Source organism: Calonectris borealis, chromosome 33, assembly GCF_964195595.1.
Source record: "Calonectris borealis chromosome 33, bCalBor7.hap1.2, whole genome shotgun sequence".
Taxonomy (NCBI): Eukaryota; Metazoa; Chordata; class Aves; order Procellariiformes; family Procellariidae; genus Calonectris; species Calonectris borealis.
The window spans coordinates 880,020-901,060 of NC_134344.1; the positions used below are offsets into that span (position 1 = coordinate 880,020).

Consider the following 21,041-nt stretch of genomic DNA (forward strand, 5'->3'; position numbering starts at 1 on the left):
TGCCCTAATTCCTGAAAGACGCTCGTGGATGAAGGTCGGGCTGCTCTCTGGCTCGGCTCCCCCTCCAGCCCAGCCTTTCCCAAACTTGGCTTCTGCCGAGAGCGAGAACGCAAGAGCGGCCGTACCTGTTGGATGAAGGTGCCCCTAGCCCAAAATGGCCAAAAATAGATGCTGAAGGAAGAATATGGAAATTAGGGCAACCCAACAAGTTTTTTCAGCCCTGCAGCTGGAGCCTCAGCGTAACGCTGGAGGAAAACCCCCCCCAGGGCAGAGCCCTTGCCTTGAAACCGAACTATTTCCATGAAACAAATACAGAAACAGATTGACCCAATTCATCGCCCTGTCTTCAGGTTTTAGCTCTTTTTTTTTTTTTTTTTCAATCACATGCTCGGCCGAACCAGTCTGGTCTTGTCCTGTGGTTGACGCTTGCTGTAGGAGACGACCTGCTCGAGACTTCGCTGGTTTACATCCCACCTATCGCTCTCCTTCATTTTTTTTCTCCCCTCAGCATTTATTTTTGACCCGATGTAGCCTCAAATCTGCAGGGATTTCTGCGCGGGTCTGTTGCCGTTACTGTGCACCTTTTCCTTTTTTGTTTTTTTTTGGTTAAAAACACCTTTTCTGCTTCATGTACAGCACCCTTCCTCTTCTTGGGGATGCTTCCATCTTGGGATGCTTTTGCCCCTTGGATGCACCCCTGGGATGCTCAGCCTTGCTTCTGACACCCCTGTCCCCCACCCCACAGCCATTGTCACCCTGGACCCCGACACGGCTCACCCCGACCTCATCCTCTCCGAGGACCGTAAGAGCGTGAGACGTGGGGAAGGACGACGGGACCTGCCTGATAACCCGGAGCGATTTGACTACTGGCCCTTCGTGCTGGGATGCCAGGGCTTCGCGGCAGGCCGGCATTGCTGGGAGGTGGAGGTGGGGGACGGGGGGGACTGGGCTGTGGGGGTGGCCCGCGAGTCCATCCGTCGGAAGGGACATCTCAGCCTCTGTCCCCAAGGAGGGATCTGGGGGGTGGAGAAGTGGGGGGGACAAGTTCGGGCGCTCACCAGTCGCAAGGTGACCCTCCTACCCCTCCGCTGGGTGCCCCGGCGGGTCAGCGTCCACCTGGACTACGCCGGAGGGACGGTGGCATTCTTTGACGCGGATGAGGGGGGGCTCATGTTCATTTTTTCCCGCGCCTCCTTCACCGGGGAGAGGGTCCGCCCGTGGCTCTGGGTGGTGGGGGCCAGGTCCCAGCTCAGGCTGTGTCCCTGAGACATGAGGAGCACTTTCTACAGCCTCAGGGGACAACCACATGGCCCCCACGCTACCCCTGGGACCGCAAGAAATGGGGACTTTGGCTTTTGTGTTTCCTCCTTCCCCGTGAAACTGGGGATTGATGGGCAGGGAGAAGCCTGAGAAAAATGAGGCAAAGAGAGGGGGAAAGCTCTGGAGAGGGGACCCTGGGGCGTAGAAGTGGGAAATAGTGGGGAAAAGGGGAAAAATTCAAAGCGGCAGTAGTAGAAAAGTTTGCCTGATGAAGTACAGGTGTCCCCATCTGAGCTGGTCACCTCCAAACCGAGGTGTCCAAACTTTACCTTTTTTCTTCCCCCCGACCTCTCAATGGGTGCCATTACCCTAAACCAGACAGTTTCTCCCTTATAAAGGATCCCGGGGTGGCCAGTTTGGGTGCAGACACCTGCGCTGTGAGTTTCTGATGTCAGGTGAGGTTTATCCCAGCAACGTGGTATCTTTGCTGATGGGAAGTTCACACATGGCAAAGCTCCTGAGCCTCAGCTGTTTCCTCTCTTCTCCAAAAATTGATATTTGAAACCTCCACGATGTAGATCATTAATAATAATAAAAAAAAAAAAAGATGATTTTTCTCCTCCGTGTCTTTCCCTCTGGTTGGGACTGCCAGCAGGCAGGAGAGCAGCGTGGCACATGGCTTCCAGGGATGGCCCTGAGGTCACCTGCACGGGGCTTGTGGACCCTTCTGGGTGCAAGCACCGCCAACTCACAGGCTTTGTGCAAATAGAATCATCAAGGTTGGAAAAGACCTCTAAGATCATTGAGTCCAACCGTCAACCCAACACCCCCATGCCCACTACACCATGTCCCTAAGCGCCTCATCTACACGTCTTTTAGATACCTCCAGGGATGGGGACTCCACCACGTCCCTGGGCAGCCTGTTCCAAGGCCTGACCACTCTTTCAGTAAAGAAATTTCTCCTAATGTCCAATCTAAACCTCCCCTGGCACAACTTGAGGCCATCTCCTCCCGTCCTACCAGCAATGGGATTTAGTTAACCAAAACTCCAGCTCCCCGCCTTGAACCTGACATCCAGAAGCAGCAAATAACCAGACAGAGAAGAACATTACAGCATGTAAATCTTTTTACTTCAGCTAAAACCATAAGACCGGAGTCAAGCTGGTGCAGGACGCTGTGGGGCAGACGTGGCTCCGTTTGTCAGCCACTGATGCCCCAATTTGGGGATGACCATTTGGGACATTGACCCACAGAAATGCTCAACCCTTTGGCATCACTGAGGATGGAAAGAGAGGCCAGAAAGGCCAACGAGGACTTTAGTAGACAGAAGTCCTCCAAAGTGCTGGAAATAGGGATGTTGGGGAGATAAAACTCGTGTTTGGGTAAGAAGGGAGAGCTTCAGGGACACAATGCGATCTGGGACCCCTCGCTCCACACCAGGAACCAGGGATGAATACTCTCCCCTTTAAATGATGCTGCTGGGAAAGTGAATATCAGGGCCCTCTTATCAGCATCAAAAAATGCCACCTGACCCTTTTCGTAGTCCAGAGAGACCCGGACCCTTCTGGGGACCTGGATCTGGTAGAGCGGGATACGCTCAAGGGAGGTGAGAGCCCAAAACTGACCCTCACAGAGACCCATGGACCAGAGCTCTACCTCGGGGCTCACAGCGGTCTCTTCCCTCCTCTTCAGGGACTCCCTGGCCACCCCCACAGCCCAGGAGCCTTTGGGTGTCACCTCCACCTCCCAGCAGCATCTCCCCGAGGTGATGCCCTCGCAGCCCAGCACGCAGGGATCGGTGCCAAACCCCTCAGCAGATGGGTCCTGCTGGGCATCTTCCCACCTCACGCTCCTCCCGTCCGCCGACACGACGAGCTGGGGGTGAGCCGTGGATGGATCCAGGGTCACCTTCACTGCAAGGGACAGAACGTAGAGCATCAAAGGAAACCAAACCATTTCCCGTGGCCTCGGGTTCCGCCTCGCTGCTGGGGTTGAGCTGGGAGGTCCTGCAGCACCATCCATCCCATTGTTTGGGATGCTCTGCCCTTGCTGCAGGGGCAGACGTTGCTTTCCCCATCCCACAGGACCCAGGCAAGCATCAGAAGACGACTCCCAAGGGAGCAAGAGAACGAGCCCCGGGGCAGATGAGGAGGAGACCCCTACCCTTTCTTTTTGTGCCAAAAATGCCAAACTAGGCATCTGTTCCCTGAAAATACTGATGTGAGGGGCAGACTCAGTCTTCACTCAAGCGGCTCCGTTGAAAGAGATGAATCCATCAACACATTATGGTGAGGATTCCCTGACTCCTCATGGTGGTTTTGCCCCTCCCTGCCCCCATTCCTTGTTTTGTTCAGACACAGCAGAATCTTCCCCAGGTGACCCTCCAACTCATGGCCCACCCCATGCTGGGCTCAGCCTTCCCTTGATCCTTCCCACTCCCTCACCTCCAGGAGATGTGGACTTACTCTTTTCAGGCAGCTCAAACATCAGGATGTCTAAAGAGGGGAGAAGAGACATTATCTGATATAACACGCAGGTATCAGAGAGAACAGGAAAACAGAGAGGTTGTTCTGCCACGCTGAGATCACATATATAATTGCAATAAAATACAATTTATACTCTAAGTAAATAAATATAATTTATGCTCGCACAGGTGTTGCTCCATCTCCCCACCCCAGCCCACGCTCAATACCTTGGAAGCTCCTCAAAGTCTCCTCTAGAGCAATACTTTTCTCCCTGAAGTGATTGATTTTCTTTTCCAGCTCTGGAAGAAGCAATGGGGGCTGCTGGAAATTTTCCTTTTCAAACCTAGAGAAGGAGGACAGAAGGAAGAGAAGATGCATCTTCTCAGAGAAAGACCAAGAAATCTTTTGTGCACACCCATAGCTCAGAGGAGCTGGTGCAGGCTTTAATAAACCTGCTGCACGTTCAACGATGGGTAAAGACACCTTTGTTCAGAGCCTCTGTCCACAAAGTCCAATATTTGACTTCTGGGTGAGGTTTTGTAAAGGCTTTCCTGTACCTGTCCTGTCAAACCCAAGGTCCAACCTCCCTCCCCAGCCTGGGATGGAAGGAGAAGCTCAGGAAGCCCCATACCTGCTCAAGGTGCCTCTGATGTCCTGGAAGGGAGAGAGGGAAGAGGAAACTCAGTGAATGGGTCTTGGCAGCAGAACATCTACTGAAACCTGAACAGCATGGATGTGGCTTTGGAGCTGGGCACGGGCAGCATCATGGGGCAATATCCAGAGCCAGAAAACAGCCTGGAGCCAGGTGGTGATAGCCTGGCTTCTCCCTCACCTGCAGAAATTTGCTTGCTGGTTGCTGGCACTTCTCCTCCATCTCCTGGATCAAGGTATCCAGACGAGAGATCTCCTTCGTCAGATTCGTGATGTTTTCTTCCTGCATTTTCTCAATGTCCCTCTCCAGGTCCCCCAGCTGAGCCAGCAGATGATGAGCATGGTCCTCCAGGAAGAGACGCAACCCTTCGAACTTGGAGAAAACCCTCTGCCGCTCAGCTTCGGTCTTCTCCTGCGAGGAGGGAACACGAGGAGTGAAGAGTAGGGTGGAGAAGGATGCAGCAAAGTCCCACGTATGCCAGTGACACCTAGAAAGAGTCAGTGTCTCGAGTGTCTTTTATTCTTTTTATATACATATATATATTTTTTCCTACAACGCAGAGAAAATTCAGGCAGCGTTTGGTTTTGTACCTGGAGAGGGACCCCAGCCCCCAGGCAGCGCAGGGTGATCGCCCACATGGCATCGCATCTGAAGCCAAAGGGAGACATTCAGACCCCCCGTCCCTCCTCATAAAAACATTTACCAAGTACTCCCAGCTTCTCCTCATTTCAACCTCTCGAAACCCCAGGAGTTTGTCTCTGTCTTCCTTCAGGGCTTGCAGATGAGCCTGGATTTGTCCCTGAGGGAAGAAAAAAAAAAAAAATAAAGACCCCATGTCTCTGGAGAATGAAATAGCCTAAAAAAAAAAAAAAATTCCAGGGAGGGGGTTGCACTGTGGTCAGCTCCAGAGCTTCTCCTTGTGTCCCTCTCGGTCCAGGAAGATCCTGAGTTTAAGACCTGGGAACGCTTTAAATGGAAATAAATACCACATAGTGGAAAAAGCTTTCTGCACCGCTCTTGACTGCGTCGGATCCTTTCTCTGGGTTGATTTAACGCACTGATTCGGCAGGAAAACATCCCTATTTTTATTGGACCACGTTCCTGCTGGTTTAGAGAGCATCTTGGGATCAGCCGGTGTCCGGTAAGCTCCAGAGCTGGACAGAGGCTTGAATTTTGCAGCGGGGAAGAAGGGATTAAGACCCTCACCCCTTCAGCCGCAGAGCATCAGGTTCTCAGACGAGAACTGAGACAGCAGAAGCACTGGTGCGTGGTCTACGCTCTCATTTTGAAACGGGCCAGTTTGCTCTGGGGGAAGAGCTGAGGCAAACACCCAGAGGGGGACAACGTTTCTGCCCCCAGCCTCCTTGCCCTGGGTGGGGGGTGAGATGTTTCACAGCCTGATGATGAGGGGAACATCAAGCCCTGATGGTGCTGGTCTGGCTCCTGGTGCACACCTAGATGGAAAAAATCCCCTTTACCTTGTATTCCTGGACAGCATCCTGCATGGGAAGCATCGTGTGAGACCGGTGCGCTCGGGACTCCCGGCAGATCACACAGATGAAGGCTTCGTCGTCTTTGCAGAAGACCTTCAGAGGCTCCCGGTGCCTCTCGCATCCTTCCTCCTCAACCGTCTCCCCTCTGGCCGCCTGCAAACTCAACCGCTTGGCTATTTCCAGCACCCGCGCCAGCTCTCGGCTTGGCCGAAAGTTTCTCTCCGGTGCCGTCTCCCGGCACTGCGGGCAGGAGAAATTTGCCGTGGACCACTCCCAGCATCGGGTGATGCACGCCCGGCAGAAGTTGTGACCGCAGTGGATGGAGACGGGGTCTCGAAAATACTCCAGGCAGATGGGGCAGGAGGCTTCGCTGGGGAGTCCTGCGGCGGGACTCGAGGCAGCCATGGGGCCCCCGACGTGAGCTGCGAGACGTCGGCCGCTTTCATTTTCCTCCGAGCGAGGGAAAGGCGTTTCCCTTCCTGCCACCCCCCGGGGTGGGCAGAGCCAGAGCCTTGGTGGGAAGGCAGAGAGTGGGTGATGGCTCAAGTCCTCCCGGTTGCATCCCCCGGGGTGGTCCCCAGACCCAAAATGGCTGGTACCTGCAGTCCGTACCAGTTCCCGGTACCCGCAGTCCGTACCAGTTCCCGGTATCCCGCAGCCTGGCAGGGAGGAAGGATGGAGAAAGGGAGCCCTGCCAAGTCTAAGGGTGAGACCCACATCCTCGAAGGGGGCTGGGCATGGGGGCAAAGAGGATTTGGGGAGGGGGCTTGGCATGGAAAAGATGGGGAAAAGCATCCATGGAAAAAGGTGAGGCTGAAGGAGGCTTGGGAAAGAGGTTGCATATCGCAGGGAGGGTGAAGGAGGAGGAATGAAGCGAGAAGTGGGGGCTGAGGGGCACCCAGAGGGAATGGGAGAGGGGTCCCAGGATGGGGAGAGGGTCTGGTCCCCCCCTCGGCAGCAAATCGATGCTGCAGACGGGCATGGGGTCAACATCGGTTCTGCCTTTGCAGCAAACTGTGCCCAAGGTGGGGGGAAAGCAGAAAAGGGCGGTGGGAAATGGGACCCCAACCACCCCCCCTCTGATCCTGGGAAATTTGCAGCCACCTTCCCCCCACCCCCTCCAGCCCCCCTCTGTCAAATTTTCCCTCTCCAGCTTCAGGCATTAAACTGCTCCCATCTTCTGCGTTGCAAATCAGGATCCATTCCTAAGTCCTGGCTTATTAGCATGGTATTTCTCCAGGTACCGATAGATGCCAGCACCCCAGGGATCCCATTTCCAACACAAAAGGCACTGGATGCCCCAGCCAAGACCAACCTCATCCCCTTGCTCCCTGCTGGGAAGAGCAGCACTTAGTCCTTACATCCCTCCGGGAAAGTCTTGTCCGCACCAAGGGGGTTTTGAACCTCGTTAGCATCTGAATCATCCTTTTGAGCTGACCCATTTGTAGCTTTGACCATCACCATCCTGCCCTCCCCGCCTCTGCACAGCCAGGCATCAACCAGGCTGAAAACAAATAATTCATTGCCCAACGGACCTCTTTTTTCAGCCCAAACAGTTCCCTCATCTGCCTGATCCCGTGAAAAGTGAGATCTGCAGGAAAAGCAACTCTTCCCCTGGTCTGTATTTAGGTTTAACCCTGAAACTGTGGGAAAAGGAGGCAGGAGCAAAAAAACAACCACGCAATGCAAAGAAAGTAGAAAACTGAGGCAGGGTGGTTTTGTGCCTGATGGTTAATTATGATTGTCCCCAGCCCCGTACCTATGCCTTGAAGTAATTAAGCAGAATCCCACAGAAAACCTTTGATTACTAATTTTCTTCTTCCTCTTGCACAGAGGCATTGAGCAAATGCCTTTCAAAACAGAGCCTCCAGCTCCCTCTTGAGACCACACTCGCTAACAGTCCCTGTTGATTACACACAGCCAATTAAGGGCTCGTTTGGGGAGGGGTATCGTTATTTTTAACCTGTTTCGCGCCCAACCCAGTTTACCGCATAGACAACTGTAATGCAAGGCTTTAGTTGTAAAAAAATGCACCTTTAGGAGCTGAGCCAGGTTATCCACAAAGTCAAATCAAGCCTCTAGAGAGTTTTGCCTTAAGATTTCGGTTTGATATTGAGGGAGATGGCTACACTTAAGCACCCCATGGTTCCCTTCTCTGTGACTTGCTGCTATTTAAAATCAAGTTCAGCATCATCTAGATATAGCAAGTGACGCCTTGCCCCCACCCAGATCTCCCCCACCCCAACGACGGGATCAAACAACCCCGTATTTTCTCCATCCTGAGAGAGGCAGCACCAAACCTCTGCTGAATTTTCTCAGGGGATAAAATTCCCTTACTGAGAGCACCGGAGTAATGAATCACGAAGGGATGGATCAGCAGAGTCCGCAGCCGTGCATAGGTGCTCCTCCAAAGCAGCTTCCAAAAGGACCATACCCCAAGACTGAGCTTAAATAGAGCCCCTGGGCCATGGGCAGGGGGTGGAGGGTCCCAAGTGAAGCTGCTTAAGGCCGTTGATGCTCATCAGTGCCCCCAGGGCTTGGCAAAATCAACTGACATTGCTTTGGAGAAGCCGAGATGCTTTTCCAGGCGCATCAAGCTCTGCTTCAAGCCCAAAAGAAGCTCAGCAAAGAGCAAAGCCGCTGCAGGTGATTGCTGGGAGATTACTCTGATCATGCGACTCGTGTAGGTAATTGGGGAGGAAAGGTGGCTTTTGGCGTCGGGGCAGAGGTGATGATGCTGCCAGCGCTTGTGGGAGGAAGAAGAGCAGGAGAGAAAGCCACATCCTAAATGCAAAAGTCAAAGTCAAACGGTCCCTCAGGGGTATCGATCCCAACACGACCCTCTCCACATCTCATTCCCCGCTAAATCAACTCTTAGCTCCTGATTAACACAAAAAAAAAAAGAGTGCCCCGAGTATGAAACCGTCCCACGAGTTTCAGTCTGAGTGTTCGTGCGCGCAGAGTGCTGCACCGGAAAATCATCACCCCCGAAACCACTCGCAAACAAATAACGGCGGGTGCGTTATTTACCGATGTTCTCAGAAAATGTGTCGCGTCGTCACCCAGCCTCAGCCCGATGCAAATAAGTCCCGTTCGCTTGGGCATGCAACGGGCTTTGGAGCGGGAGCAGCTCTTCCGCGTGCCACAGATCGATGGGATTGGGTGAATTAGGGATTTCTTGTCTAAGAGCAAGAAGAGCAACGTCACTGTCCCTCCAGGAGAGGGGTGGAGGGGAGGAGAAGAGGACATTTACCACTTTGGTGTTACGAAACCCAATTTAGGCTGAGGTCTTGGTGGATTTGGGGTGGAAAACCAGGGGTGCTGAGGCTTTTAAAGCCTGATGCACAAAAAGCCAGGGCAGGCTCATGGGGTGAGAGCGCATTTATGCAGGCAGACAGCCAACCGGCCGAGCAAGGTCAGGGCAGCTGGAGTAAAGTGACATTGCAAACCGAAAAGCAGCCGTGGGAGGGGAGATTTCCATTGCTGGAAGGTGACTTTTTTTTCCCCAAAATGCAGTGGCTGAGGGCTGAAGGAAGCTCTTCCGTGGGATCTTGGGTAAAGGAGGGGTACGGTCAGTCGTGGAGTTATTTCATTTACAGGGTGGAAGAAAATCCCCTCCCTTCCGTAATTGCAGGCAAGCTTGGAAGAAAAGGCAAATTAAAAATAAGAAGGTGAGTGGTAATCGGCTGCTGCTTGACTCCGGGTTCAGCTCTGAACCATGAAAAGAAACGGCATCCTGTTTAAAAGGGGAATCGAAAGCAACGATAAAAGTATTTATAGCTGCACGTACACGCGCAGAGATGCGGGCGTGGGCAGGACGGCGGCGAAGCTGAATGATAAAGAGCTGAAATGAGCAGAGAAGAATGTGTCTCGGTGGCTTAACTTGGAGAAGGGAGACTTATCTGCGGCAGGGGACTTGCTTAAGCTCTATCCTCACGGCTGTGCCCTTCAGTTAATAAATTAAAAGTGCATTTATTAATGAGCAACGAAACCAGGACGGTTTCTGGGTGCCAGACCCCACGGGGAGGCTTGGGGCAGGGGTTACCCCCTCTATTTGCCCGGGTATTTTTTTGGGGAGGGGGTGTCACGCAGAAGCTGCGGGTGAATCTCTAAGAAGCCTGTAATTACAAAGGACGTTTATTTTCCATTTAAATCTCTTTTCAACCCACCGGGGTCCCTGGGGAGAGGGGGATTTTCCCTTCCCCTCTGCAGCTGCTCAGCGCAGAGTTTTGCTCGGCAGCGGGTCGCGACCCGGAAAAAACCTGGTGCATCTCAGCAACGAAACTCCTCCGCCGCTCGCTTTCACCTCCCTCGGGGCCCGAGACACCTGCAGGAAAGGGAGCAGCCGACGGGCAAGACCAGCCGGGGCGGAAAACGAAAGCTACCCCGTCATTCTCTCCACCAAGACCATGGCTACAGACAGCCCTGCCGAAAGTTTCCGCGATGAAGCCTCCTGCTCCATCTGCTTGGGTTTCTTCCAAGACCCCGTCTCAATCCATTGCGGTCACAACTTCTGCCGGGCGTGCATCACCCGTTGCTGGGAGGAAGCCGAGGAGAATTTCGCCTGCCCTCGGTGCAAAGAGACGGCCCCGCAGAGAAACCTGAGACCCAACCGGGAGCTGGCAAAAATCATCGAGATAGCCAAACGGCTGAGCTTGCAGGCGGCCAAAGGAGGGGCGGGGGGGGAAAAGCTGTGCGAGAAGCACCAAGAAGCTCTCAAACTCTTCTGCGAGGAGGATCAGACCCCCATCTGCCTGGTTTGCAGAGAGTCCCAGGCTCACCGGGTCCACGCCGTGGTCCCCATCGAGGAGGCTGCGGAGGAGGACAAGGTGGGAGGTCTCCGTGCGTGGCGTGGGGATGAGGGAGGAGGAGGGGAATGGCTCTGGGAGCTGCCCTGTGGGTTGCTCTGCTTGCAGATATCCGGATTTCTACCCTTTTCAATGTTTTCTGCGTCGCGGCGTGAGCATTGGATTACAGCCACCCCTCTGCTCCCCCTCGTTTACATTGCTGGTCACCCCCACTGCCTTGTCATTTCCATATCATCACGGTGTCCTCGTATAAATCGTGCTGGAAAGGAGCCCAGGAGATCATCTAACCCAACCTCCTGCTCAAAGCAGGGTCAGTTATGCTGTCTTGGACATTTGGGGTGCAGGAGATGCTGCAGGTAGATGTACAGGACAGAATTTGGTCTTACGGCGCTGGTGTGCGAGGCAGGGTCGGGTTTTCCAGCACGTCGATGGTCTGGGCTCCAGTTTCACCGCGTGCACGTGAAAACTGATTTCGCTGAAGGCGGGAAGAAAAATTTGCTCTCGCCGCAGATGTGTGATGTAGCTCCGGCCTCATCGCGCAAGGGTGATGGGGGGGGTATGGTCTCCCCACCATAAACTGGCTTGAATGTCCCATCCAGGCTTCGAGGTTGTGACCAAAAGCACATTCCTTGGCAGCTGAACTGAGCAAAGAGCCCAAACTTATAAGTTTTGGGTCGGCACTGAGGACAGGCTGAACCTGAGCAGATGCCAGCAGGGTCTCTCCAGTCATTTAAAGCTCCTTGACCGCTGCTTTTGGTCCTTTGCCTGAGTCTTTTCCAATCTATGCCATGAATTTCACCCTGGTTGTTGGAGAAAACGACCTGTTCTGGCTGCCCTGCTCTCCCAGAAATCAGCGTTTATGAATTCCCAGAGCCAGATTATTGTGTTATTAACCAGGGAAGAATCTGAGTTTGTAGGAGATAGACCTGGATAGGTGGGATGAGGGTAGAAAGACGGGCTAGCCAAAGGAAGAAAACACACCAACGAGATGTTTCTTCTCCACTCAGGAGAAATTCCAGGCTCACGTGCAGATCCTGAAGGACAGGAGAGAAAAGCTGCTGGGGCTGAAAATGGCCGAGGAAGGGAAAAGCCTGAACTTCCTCGTAAGTGTCTACCCCTGAGCGGCGATGACTTTCTCCCTTTCCTTTCGGTTGTGCCTTTGGCCATGGTGACGGATGTGGAGACACGAGATGTGCCATGGCCAAAGATCACATCTCCACGGTCCCTTGCGCACGTTCGGCGATGTCCTCTCCGTTGCAATTCAGTCCGGGCAGTGGTGACAGCCTGTCCCCGTGGTAGATTAAAGGATGCTCCCATTTTCCCCATCTCTTCTGCTCCTTATACGCCTTAGCAGGCTGGGAGCATGTGTTGGATTTCGCCAGGTTATTGTTGATCTTTTTCTTCCTCGGTTTGTTCACAAGTGGGGGACGTTCCCAGATCCCCCCTATTAATACATACAGAAAATGGGAATCACCCGATCCCTTCTTTTTTGCCTCGTTTTCCCTTTCCCTGACCACTTTCGCTGACTAATCTGTTTATGGTTTTATTTTGTATCTTCCCTTGCTGTTCAAAGGTCTGGAGCATTTTTGGGTACAAAGATTACAGTCCATGGAAAATGTCCTTTGCCAGCAACATCAGCCTAGAAATAACAACAAAAAAAAAAAAAGTCTTAATTATTCCTCTGCCCTGCAACGGGCACTGGAATTTATGGCTGTGTTAGAAGTCATCGCGTTAAATCAGCTCCGCTGCAATTTTTCTCGACCATTTCTGTCCCCAGCCCTGCCTCTCCTTGCGTGCGTGGGTTCTCGTTGCAGGAACAAGTGGAAAGGGAGAGGCAGAAGGTTGTGTCTGAAGTCAAGGAGCTGCACCAGTTTGTGGAGGGACAGGAACGTCTCCTCTTGGACCGGCTGGCAAAGCTGGACCAGGAAATCATGAGGAGACAGGAGGAGAACATCAACAGGCTCTTGGAGGAGATCTCCTCCGTTGGCAAGCAGATCTGTGAACTGGAGGAGAAGTGCCAGCAGCCAGCATGTGAATTCCTGCAGGTGAGACCTCAGGCCCCTCTGAAGACCATTGGCCTTGAACACCACTGGTGTCACCGGTCCAGGAGTCAAATTAATTCTAAATACTCCTTTTAAAATGTATCTTTCAAAGCTTTTTTTTTTTTTTTTTAAATTATTTTCTTCAATGATCACAAGCATGGCCCAACTGCCCACTTGAATATTTTAAATCAACCACAATCTGTTTAAATCACTGTCCATTTACATGGCCATGGGATTCATCCATCTGGTTGTACCTGTCTACACCCAAAACAAGTGTCCAAGTTCCTTCGTCCGCAGTGGAGAAACAACAGGCCCTCATCTCGCCTTTAGGTCGTCATCCAAACCCATCACCTGAACCCACCTCCGGGCTCTGGTTAACTCCTGATTTAAAACATTCAAATACGCTGAAGCAGTGATGTGCATTAAGAGTAATAACGCCCATACTGGAAGAGTAGGGACATGAAAGGTGGTGGCAGATGACTACAACGAGCTGCTCATTAAGTGATGTTGCCATGACCTCACCTAACTCCCCAGCAGATCTGCAAACGCTGCGCAGGCAGATTAGTATTAAGGGACTCATTTTAGACCCATAATTTAGACAGAGCCGGGCCTTGAGTTGCCCAAGGCCACCCCACAGCCCTACGGTAGCCACTTGGTGTTTACTATCAGCCTGACTTTGCTCTGACCTAACGCTCCTTCTCTCCTCTTTCCCTTGTAGGACAGCAGAAACATCTTGAGCAGGTTTGCAGCTCCTTTCACGTGTTCTTGCGACGTTAATGTTGTTTATCTCTACGGTGGTGACACTGATGGACTCTGAAACCCCAGCCACTTGTGATCCCCGTATGCTAGGGACTGTATAGACGTATAGGAGACAACTAGGATACCGCAAAAAGGTCCAAGTAGGATGCTGAAGACCAAGGAAAGGTATCAGATGGGATGATGGTACCTCCAGCTCTTCTTCTCTATAGTCCATCCGAAACTCCTGGAGGGCTGAGCTTTCACTCCCTGCCCTTGTGAGCCCATCAAAAATAGCAAGGAGCAGCTAAGAATATACGGGTGTTTAAACACCAAGGAGTGCATCCGGGTGGAAGGGAATCCAGTACGAACTTCCACCCCTAGAACAGACCTCTTCGTGTCCTCTTTGGACACGGAATCGAGAAGGTGGGTTATTGGAAAGACAAAAGCGGGCAAGGAAAGGCATTTTTTATCGCCTGCGTTGCACCTTGTTGTTGAGTGCTACTGGTCATGACAGAAAGCCTTTACCGTCCAGGGACCCTTGGCCGGTGTTTGATACGTACCCTGGGTCAGCAGACCCTTCTCTGGGAGCTCATTAATGCCCTAGGACCAAGCCTTCGCTCTAGTCCTACTATTACTTATTTCTTTGTAAGAAATCCCAGTTGAAAATCGGTCAGCGCATAATGACAATTATGAGTGAAGGAAGAATCATTAGAAAGGTCTTCCTCCTTTCCAGGCTCGAGAAGGACGGTGCCCAGAAACCAGCAGAGACGTCGCCTGAGCCGGGAGAGAAACCCACCGGTCTTCTTCAGAAAAATATTGCCCTCAAGGAGATGCTGATGAAATTTCAAGGTACAGAGGAACTGGGGAGGAGGGGGTTTGAGGTCGTGCTAGGTCTGCAGCAGATCTAAGAAGGAGATCTCAGCTAGGTGGGAGAAGTCCAGGTGAAATGGAGAGATACTTCCAACACGCCCTGCAGAGCTGTAGCCGTATTAGCATAGCAAGAAGCAATTACTCTCGTTGATTATATGAGAGAGGACGAGTTTGCCTCCTGGCAGAGCTCGGGGAGCACGGTGAGTGTTGGGGTGCTGTGGGACCTCACGTAGGGTCAACGTCACCTTTGGAGAACGAGACCAAAGGTGAAAACGGCAAATATTTCCCCACGGGAACTTAAAAAAGGGAAGTCATGGGACACCTGAGGCTTTCTTTCCTCTTTTCAATGGCGTGGAGACTCCCAGCAAAAATATTCACGCTTGAAAGCCTTATTTTCACTCTAGACCAAGCTCCCTTCATGCAGCCGTCTCTTCTACTCTTCCGATCTTGCTCGTGGGCATAAAACCATTCCTGCTCTGCTCCAGGAGCTGGAGCATCCCAAGGTTAAACTGGGGGAAGATGGGGAAAAGGTGACCCTGATGCCTTTGAGCTCAGCTTGTGACGCTCATCTTCTCCCTGTCCTCAGTAAGTTTGACGCTGGATCCAGAGACGGCGCATCCCCGGCTCCTCCTATCCGAGGATCGCAAGCGCGTGAGATGGGAAGACACCCGCCAGCCCGTACCCGACAACCCCAAGCGTTTTGACTCCTCTCGCTGCGTCCTGGGTTGCGAGGGTTTCAGGGCGGGGAGGCATTACTGGGAGGTGGAGGTGGGCGATGGGGAAGCCTGGGCTGTTGGGGTGGCCAAGGAGTCGGTGAGGAGGAAGGGACGGATCAGCGTCAACCCCAAGGTGGGGATCTGGGCGGTGGGGCAGTGTGGGAGCCAGTACCAGGCTCTCACCTGTCCCACCATCCCCATCTCCCTCCTCGCTGCCCCCAAAGTGATTGGGATTTACCTGGATTACGAGGCGGGGCGAGTGGCATTTTTCGATTCCAAGAACGAGGCACCGATCTTCACCTACCCCCCGACGTCCTTCGCAGGGGAGCAAATCCTCCCCCTGCTCTGCCTGGGGAGGGGGTGCCAGTTCACGCTCTCCCCCTGACCCTGCCATGGGACAGCACTCGCCGGGATCCGGGGAGACCGCGGGGGCTCATCACCCTGGAGATGGCTTTTGGGAGCATGAAGAATGTACTGTCCGGGATGAAAAATTCTCTTTTTGCCATCATTTACGTCAGCAAGAAGCATCGGTTGGTTCAGAGCTTGTAGAGGAGGGGGGCTGCTCTGCTGGACCCCCAAAAAAACTCCACTGCTCTGTCATCAGGTGGCTTTGCTGGTGATGCTGCCCTGGTGCGTCCATGCCCATAAACCCCTTCCAAAACCCTCTCTGTCGGAGGACAGGGATAGAACCGAGCCGAACACGCGCTGAGCCGGTTCCCGGTTTCTCTCCCTCCACCCTCTCCGACTGGTCATGCATCCCCGCTGGTTGCTGGACCCTTTTTTTGGCTCACCGAGCTTTCAGCTGCGCGACCGAGCTGTGGACGACGATGCAAAAACCTGGAGGACTTCACGCTGGCTTCAGGTTTTATGCGGTCTCTGACAAGGTGGTAATAATTTAACCCCGGGGCGAGATAGGCAAGACCTGATCTGGTGGAAAGGTGCTTTAAATCATCAGAAGTACCTGCGTCCCTGGGGTTGGATCGACGCTTAGTGCTGTGTGATGTCCTCACCTTCGGAGGTGGTATGGGCTCCATACGCAGCCATTCAGGCTGACGGTCCCTCCAGGGTCGGTGGAGAACGGTGGCAAATTTTAATTTATCTCATCTAGAAATGGCTTGACAACTGCGTGCGGGAGTATTTACTTCTCTCCTCTGATTACAGAGGGAGCCCAGATCGATTAGATGGGACGGAGACGTGTCTCCTGTAGATGCCTAAAACCAAGAGAAATAAATCCTTCCCCAGGCAGAGTCGGCTTTAACCTCGTATTGAGCCACAGCTTCGGGCTGAGCTGTTGCCTCATGGATATTTGGGGGCGTAAAGAGGAGCCCAGGAGGGATGGAGGGTGCTCACGGGAGCATTTCCCAGTGGCTGGAGTCAGCGTTTTCAGATATCCAAACCGATTGTACGGATGTGCTTTTGATTGCTTGAAAAGCTTTGCTTGCCTCAGCTGCCGAATGCAAACTGTGGAAATGAGAATAAGAAATTGCCTCCTTTGCAGCCTGGTCTTGTGGTTATTTCGCCCTGGCACTTCAAGGGCAGCAAACGGGAACTTCTGCGAAATCCCCAGCTGGGCAGAGCAAGGTCTTATGTTAGCGACAACCATTCCTGCACCACGCGAGAGTGCTTCTGCTTAAACTCCCAAGAGGTTCGGTCCTTAAATCATAGTTAGGAGCCAAAATGCATTTCAGGAGCTTGGCCCCAAGTAGCAGCAGATGATGGAAGATGTTCGCGCAGGTCTCCGCACACCCAGCGTATGCAAAACCCTTCTGGAAGCTGCCGCACGCCCCACAATTAATATTTTTTTTTGCATGCAGAGAACAGCCCTGCTTGTTCGTTTTGCATATGCAGGAGAATTCGCAGCGCGAGCAGCACAGCCAGCGCTTCTCGTCGTGCAACAGCGAGGCGGTGCGCCCCAGGGAGAGCACGTCCAAGATGAGCAACTCCAAACTGGTTCCCAGTAACAAGCTGCGTGCAAGGGGAGCAAGGGGTGGCCCTTGCTGTTGTGCCGTGCCCCGGGGTGTCCTTTTCCTCCAAGAATCACCTGGATGTGAGTAAATCTGATCGCTGGGCGGCCGGGAAATGCTGCCGTTCTCCAAAGGAGAGCCATGGGCTGGCTGCTGGGACTGCTTGAGCTGCAGCGATGAGGGGATGAGGTGGAGGGTGCGGTGAGGACAGGGGTAAGGGACCGAAAATAAACGGGAAACAGGTCAAAGAAAGGCAATAATTGGTCCTGCCTGCGATCCAGCAGCGTGCGATGAGTTGTGTGCGGTCTCCCTGGTGGTCTAGTGGTTAGGATTCGGCGCTCTCACCGCCGCGGCCCGGGTTCGATTCCCGGTCAGGGAAGATGCCCCTCTCCCGACCCCTTTTTTTTTTGGGGAAAAAGCTTTTCATATTATAACAAGGCACCCCCCTAGAAACACTCCTTACCTCCTCTTTTTGTTCCTGTACCTTTCCACACATGCACACCTCCCTCGGCAGGATGTCCCCTCCAACCTAACACAGCAGCCGGGCATCCCCAAAGGTAGTTGGCAGGTTGGTGCAGCCCAGCCTCACTTCTTTTATTTAGCAATAGCTATTATTTATTAATTTTGTTATTTACTATTTAGAATTTTTGTTTAATATGGGTAGCAGCGAGGGATATTTAGCCAAACCGTGCAAAAAACCCGGGAGAAATTGGAAAGGTGGTATTTTTGCAAAAAAAAAAAAAAAAAAAGTAAGAATAAAAAATAAAATTAAAAAAAAAAAGGGGGGAAAAAAGGAATAATTAAGTGTTTCTGCCCGGTTTCGAACCGGGGACCTTTCGCGTGTGAGGCGAACGTGATAACCACTACACTACAGAAACGCTCCTGGCAGCTCTCGCCTGCCTGCCCGCACTCTGCCGGCACCCTGCCTGCACCCTGCCTGCACATTCCGCCCTGCCCAGCTCGGACTCCGCCACCCTCCAAAATCTCCTCCTTCAAGGCCTGTTCCAAAACCCACCTGATTTTTTGGGGCCGTTGGGCTGATTTCAAGAAACCAAGCTGGTTTCACCACCCAGAAGGGCAAAAAAAAAAGCCTGAATTCGGCAAAAAAAGAAGGGAAACGAGGCCTTCTGCACTCGCTCCATCGCTGCCACAAAACACCAATTTAATCAATTTTTGCCAAATAATCACACAGCGCTGGGGTGGTTTCGGCCGGAGGGAGCGGTGCAAAGCGGAAAATGAGCTTTTTTTGTAGGAATGAGCCCCACAAAAAAGAGCACCTGTCAGGAGTGGGATTTGAACCCACGCCTCCACACGGAGACCAGAATTCCCAACTGCAGGAAGGCAGAGCCTTGAGTCTGGCGCCTTAGACCACTCGGCCATCCTGACGGTGATGAGTTTTGGCCAGAAAAGGGAATACAGCGATGCTAAAAATTAAGTATTTTTATTTTTTTATTGTCTTTTGGGGTTTCGTGGTGATTGTCAGCGGGGGGTGGGGAGCAGTCGGGAATTATTTTCAGCTGAGTCGTGGTAGCGTGGGAAAAAAACCAAGCGCCCAACGTGGGGCTCGAACCCACGACCCTGAGATTAAGAGTCTCATGCTCTACCGACTGAGCTAGCCGGGCCCTGCAAAAACGCCTTTCTGTCCTCATTTTGGTGCGGGATTCTGGTGGTTTCAGCCCGTGCTCGGGCCGGGAATGGGGCGGAACAGCAGAGAGATTTGTTGGAAAGGCTGAAAAACCTCCCCACCCAGATCCTGCGATGCAATTTTGGCATTTATGCAAATTTATGGGATTTTTTTTGGTCCTGCCATTAAAACCGGGGATAAGCCGCTATGAAACGTTTCGCGCTATAAATAATAGCAGCAGGAAGGCGGCGTTCTGCGTGAATTCCGTGGAAACGGTCTTTTTTTTTTTTTTTTTGTCTTCCACGCGTGTTTTGGTACCAAAAAGGGGTTAAGGATGGGGCGGAAGGTGAGGGCAGAGGGAGCCCTTCAAGGGGCCGTGGCGGGTTTCTGTAGTGTAGTGGTTATCACGTTCGCCTCACACGCGAAAGGTCCCCGGTTCGAAACCGGGCAGAAACAGCCCGAAATATTTTCATTTTTATTCCTTTCCACGAGCTTTGTGGATGGATTTTCCTCCAAACTTTAGAATGGCCGCGGTTGCAAAAATATCTATTTACAGCCCAAGTTGCAGGGGGAGATTTATTTTAGTCTATGCATTAATATTTTCCCCAGGGACATGGTGACAAGCGGGGGTCAGTGTAGTCTGGAGTCTTGCCCTGTCATGGATGCATTGCTGCTCCTGTTCCCCCGCTCTGGGGACAAATGTCCTTTTTGGGTAGGAATGTGCAAGAATCCGTTAAAGCATCTGTGTCCCCCAATATGGGGGGGAAGCAGAGTAAGCGCTCTCCCAAATTGAGTCCCACCAGACCATAGGAATATTATTCTTATAGAAACAGCTCGACTGCTTTAATCTTCCACGGATTTGGAATCGCCTGTTAATTTCCAGAGAAAGGCAGAAATCCAGCAGAGATGGGAAATTCAGCTGCATTTTACCAAAATGTTAATTTGTATTTCCCTGACCGGGAATCGAACCCGGGCCGCGGCGGTGAAAGCGCCGAATCCTAGCCACTAGACCACCAGGGAGCTGATAACTACCCAAATTTTACCTATCTCATCTTTTATCTCTGCACATTTAGCCCCCAAAGTGTCCGCCTCCCAGCAGTCCAACAGGAGCTGCTTTGCTCCGGCCGCAGATTTAATCAAAGATAGCAAAATTAATTAAAAATAACAAAACGAATATTTAAAAAAATAGCTAAATTAATTAAAACCATTTGTTTTTTCCCAAACCGGCTCTCCCTGGTGGTCTAGTGGCTAGGATCCGGCGCTTTCACCGCCGTGGCCCGGGTTCGATTCCCGGTCAGGGAAAGTTTCTTTCTAGGAAAAAAAGCAAATTCTTTAAAAATCATTATTTTTCCTCCCCGGGGGTGTCGCAGGACCTCTCTGCACGTCGGTGTGGGCAGCGGTCCCCTGCTCCCCATCCTCTCCCTCTTCTTCCTCATACCCCGAGTGTGGATGGCTACAAAAAATAGTCATTTCCTAATGCTAACAGCAAATTTGAGGAGAATTTTGATAGAAAAGGAGCTGGGAGAAGGTGGAGGTGGAGCCCTGGGTCCATGCTGTCACGAGTGGGTCACCCCCAGGATCCCACATCGCGTTTCTGTAGTGTAGTGGTTATCACGTTCGCCTAACACGCGAAAGGTCCCTGGTTCGAAACCAGGCAGAAACACCCCTTTTGGCCTTTTTTGGGCGTTTTTAAAGCACCTTCTTGATTTTTCACTCATTTACGCCCTTCAGCAAAACACGGGGCTGGAAATCAAGAGGCGAGAAGGGCTGTCAGCGCAGGGAAACCTTATTTTCCATACCACGATGCACACCTATATATGTAACTTTAAATATATGGATAATACTCGTATAAATGCTCTGATCCTTGCAAAAAATGCATTCATACTCAGCCAGAGAACTGAGGCCTTTTCCTTCCCTTGGGCTTTATCGTGGAGGAACCCGACCCAAAACCAGACCAGGTGAAACGCCCGATCGGGGCACGAATGCGTTGTCTCTGGATGGGGCAGCAGAAGCAAATGGCTGGGGTTTTTTTTGTCTTTTCGGGAAAAATATGAGGCTGTTTCTGCCCGGTTTTGAGGGCAGAAGGGTTTGGGGTGCTTGGGAGCACCCACCGAGGGAAATGGGGTTCACCCTATTGCAGGTATGGTGCGAACCCCCCAATTCACCCCGTTTCTGTAGTGTAGTGGTTATCACGTTCGCCTCACACGCGAAAGGTCCCCGGTTCGAAACCGGGCAGAAACATCCTTTTTATCGTTTTTCCCTCCCTCTCTTGCAAATATCAAAGGAGTTGGGTCATTCTGAGTGGGGACGGTGACACCAGAGTGTCATTTAGCTGTGGGTTGGCCAAGCGGAGAAGGGACCTTGTCCCTGCCCCTTGCAAAGCGATGGCTGGAGACTCGACTCGTTTTT

General features: G+C 52.3%; 3 protein-coding genes, 1 long non-coding RNA gene and 9 other non-coding genes across 13 annotated transcripts in view; 7 read left to right on the plus strand and 6 right to left on the minus strand.

Moving 5' to 3' along the window:
• LOC142074149 (uncharacterized) overlaps positions 1 to 21,041 on the minus strand; it is a 158,577-nt gene that overhangs the window by 77,825 nt on the left and 59,711 nt on the right. The gene's annotated exons all lie outside the window — the stretch shown is intronic.
• On the minus strand, positions 2,310 to 6,591 carry LOC142074169 (zinc finger protein RFP-like). The gene is made up of 7 exons (XM_075134661.1): positions 5,856 to 6,591; positions 5,081 to 5,176; positions 4,558 to 4,788; positions 4,357 to 4,379; positions 3,953 to 4,068; positions 3,726 to 3,755; positions 2,310 to 3,173 (listed from the first exon to the last, which is right to left on the minus strand). The coding sequence occupies exons 1-7, from the start codon at positions 6,273 to 6,275 to the stop codon at positions 2,659 to 2,661; spliced, it is 1,431 nt and encodes a 476-aa protein (XP_074990762.1). The 5' UTR covers positions 6,276 to 6,591; the 3' UTR covers positions 2,310 to 2,658.
• On the plus strand, positions 3,557 to 4,192 carry LOC142074212 (uncharacterized). The gene is made up of 2 exons (XR_012670567.1): positions 3,557 to 3,796; positions 4,023 to 4,192. It is a non-coding gene; the product is annotated as an uncharacterized LOC142074212 (long non-coding RNA).
• On the plus strand, positions 10,137 to 18,058 carry LOC142074170 (E3 ubiquitin-protein ligase TRIM39-like). Its single transcript, XM_075134662.1, has 6 exons — positions 10,137 to 10,699; positions 11,686 to 11,781; positions 12,493 to 12,723; positions 13,439 to 13,461; positions 14,192 to 14,307; positions 14,915 to 18,058. The coding sequence occupies exons 1-6, from the start codon at positions 10,280 to 10,282 to the stop codon at positions 15,427 to 15,429; spliced, it is 1,401 nt and encodes a 466-aa protein (XP_074990763.1). The 5' UTR covers positions 10,137 to 10,279; the 3' UTR covers positions 15,430 to 18,058.
• On the plus strand, positions 17,316 to 17,387 carry TRNAE-CUC (transfer RNA glutamic acid (anticodon CUC)). Its single transcript has one exon. It is a non-coding gene; the product is annotated as a tRNA-Glu (tRNA).
• TRNAV-CAC (transfer RNA valine (anticodon CAC)) lies at positions 17,814 to 17,886 on the minus strand. Its single transcript has one exon. It is a non-coding gene; the product is annotated as a tRNA-Val (tRNA).
• Positions 18,287 to 18,394, minus strand: TRNAL-CAA (transfer RNA leucine (anticodon CAA)). The gene is made up of 2 exons: positions 18,357 to 18,394; positions 18,287 to 18,332 (listed from the first exon to the last, which is right to left on the minus strand). It is a non-coding gene; the product is annotated as a tRNA-Leu (tRNA).
• Positions 18,558 to 18,630, minus strand: TRNAK-CUU (transfer RNA lysine (anticodon CUU)). The gene has a single exon. It is a non-coding gene; the product is annotated as a tRNA-Lys (tRNA).
• On the plus strand, positions 19,016 to 19,088 carry TRNAV-CAC (transfer RNA valine (anticodon CAC)). Its single transcript has one exon. It is a non-coding gene; the product is annotated as a tRNA-Val (tRNA).
• TRNAE-UUC (transfer RNA glutamic acid (anticodon UUC)) lies at positions 19,581 to 19,652 on the minus strand. Its single transcript has one exon. It is a non-coding gene; the product is annotated as a tRNA-Glu (tRNA).
• TRNAE-UUC (transfer RNA glutamic acid (anticodon UUC)) lies at positions 19,863 to 19,934 on the plus strand. Its single transcript has one exon. It is a non-coding gene; the product is annotated as a tRNA-Glu (tRNA).
• On the plus strand, positions 20,223 to 20,295 carry TRNAV-AAC (transfer RNA valine (anticodon AAC)). Its single transcript has one exon. It is a non-coding gene; the product is annotated as a tRNA-Val (tRNA).
• On the plus strand, positions 20,801 to 20,873 carry TRNAV-CAC (transfer RNA valine (anticodon CAC)). Its single transcript has one exon. It is a non-coding gene; the product is annotated as a tRNA-Val (tRNA).

What these genes read in the sequence shown, in the direction of transcription:
- LOC142074169 (XM_075134661.1), bottom strand. Translation starts at nt 6,275, where the DNA reads ATGGCTGCCTCGAGTCCCGCCGCAGGACTCCCCAGCGAAGCCTCCTGC. An exon ending in ATGCTGTCCAGGAATACAAG is followed by an intron (nt 5,177 to 5,855) that starts GTAAAGGGGATT and finishes TTCTTCCCTCAG; the next exon opens with GGACAAATCCAGGCTCATCT. An exon ending in GGAGAAGCTGGGAGTACTTG is followed by an intron (nt 4,789 to 5,080) that starts GTAAATGTTTTT and finishes CCCTCCTCGCAG; the next exon opens with GAGAAGACCGAAGCTGAGCG.
- LOC142074170 (XM_075134662.1), top strand. Translation starts at nt 10,280, where the DNA reads ATGGCTACAGACAGCCCTGCCGAAAGTTTCCGCGATGAAGCCTCCTGC. An exon ending in AGGCTGCGGAGGAGGACAAG is followed by an intron (nt 10,700 to 11,685) that starts GTGGGAGGTCTC and finishes TTCTCCACTCAG; the next exon opens with GAGAAATTCCAGGCTCACGT. An exon ending in AGCAGAAACATCTTGAGCAG is followed by an intron (nt 13,462 to 14,191) that starts GTTTGCAGCTCC and finishes CCTCCTTTCCAG; the next exon opens with GCTCGAGAAGGACGGTGCCC.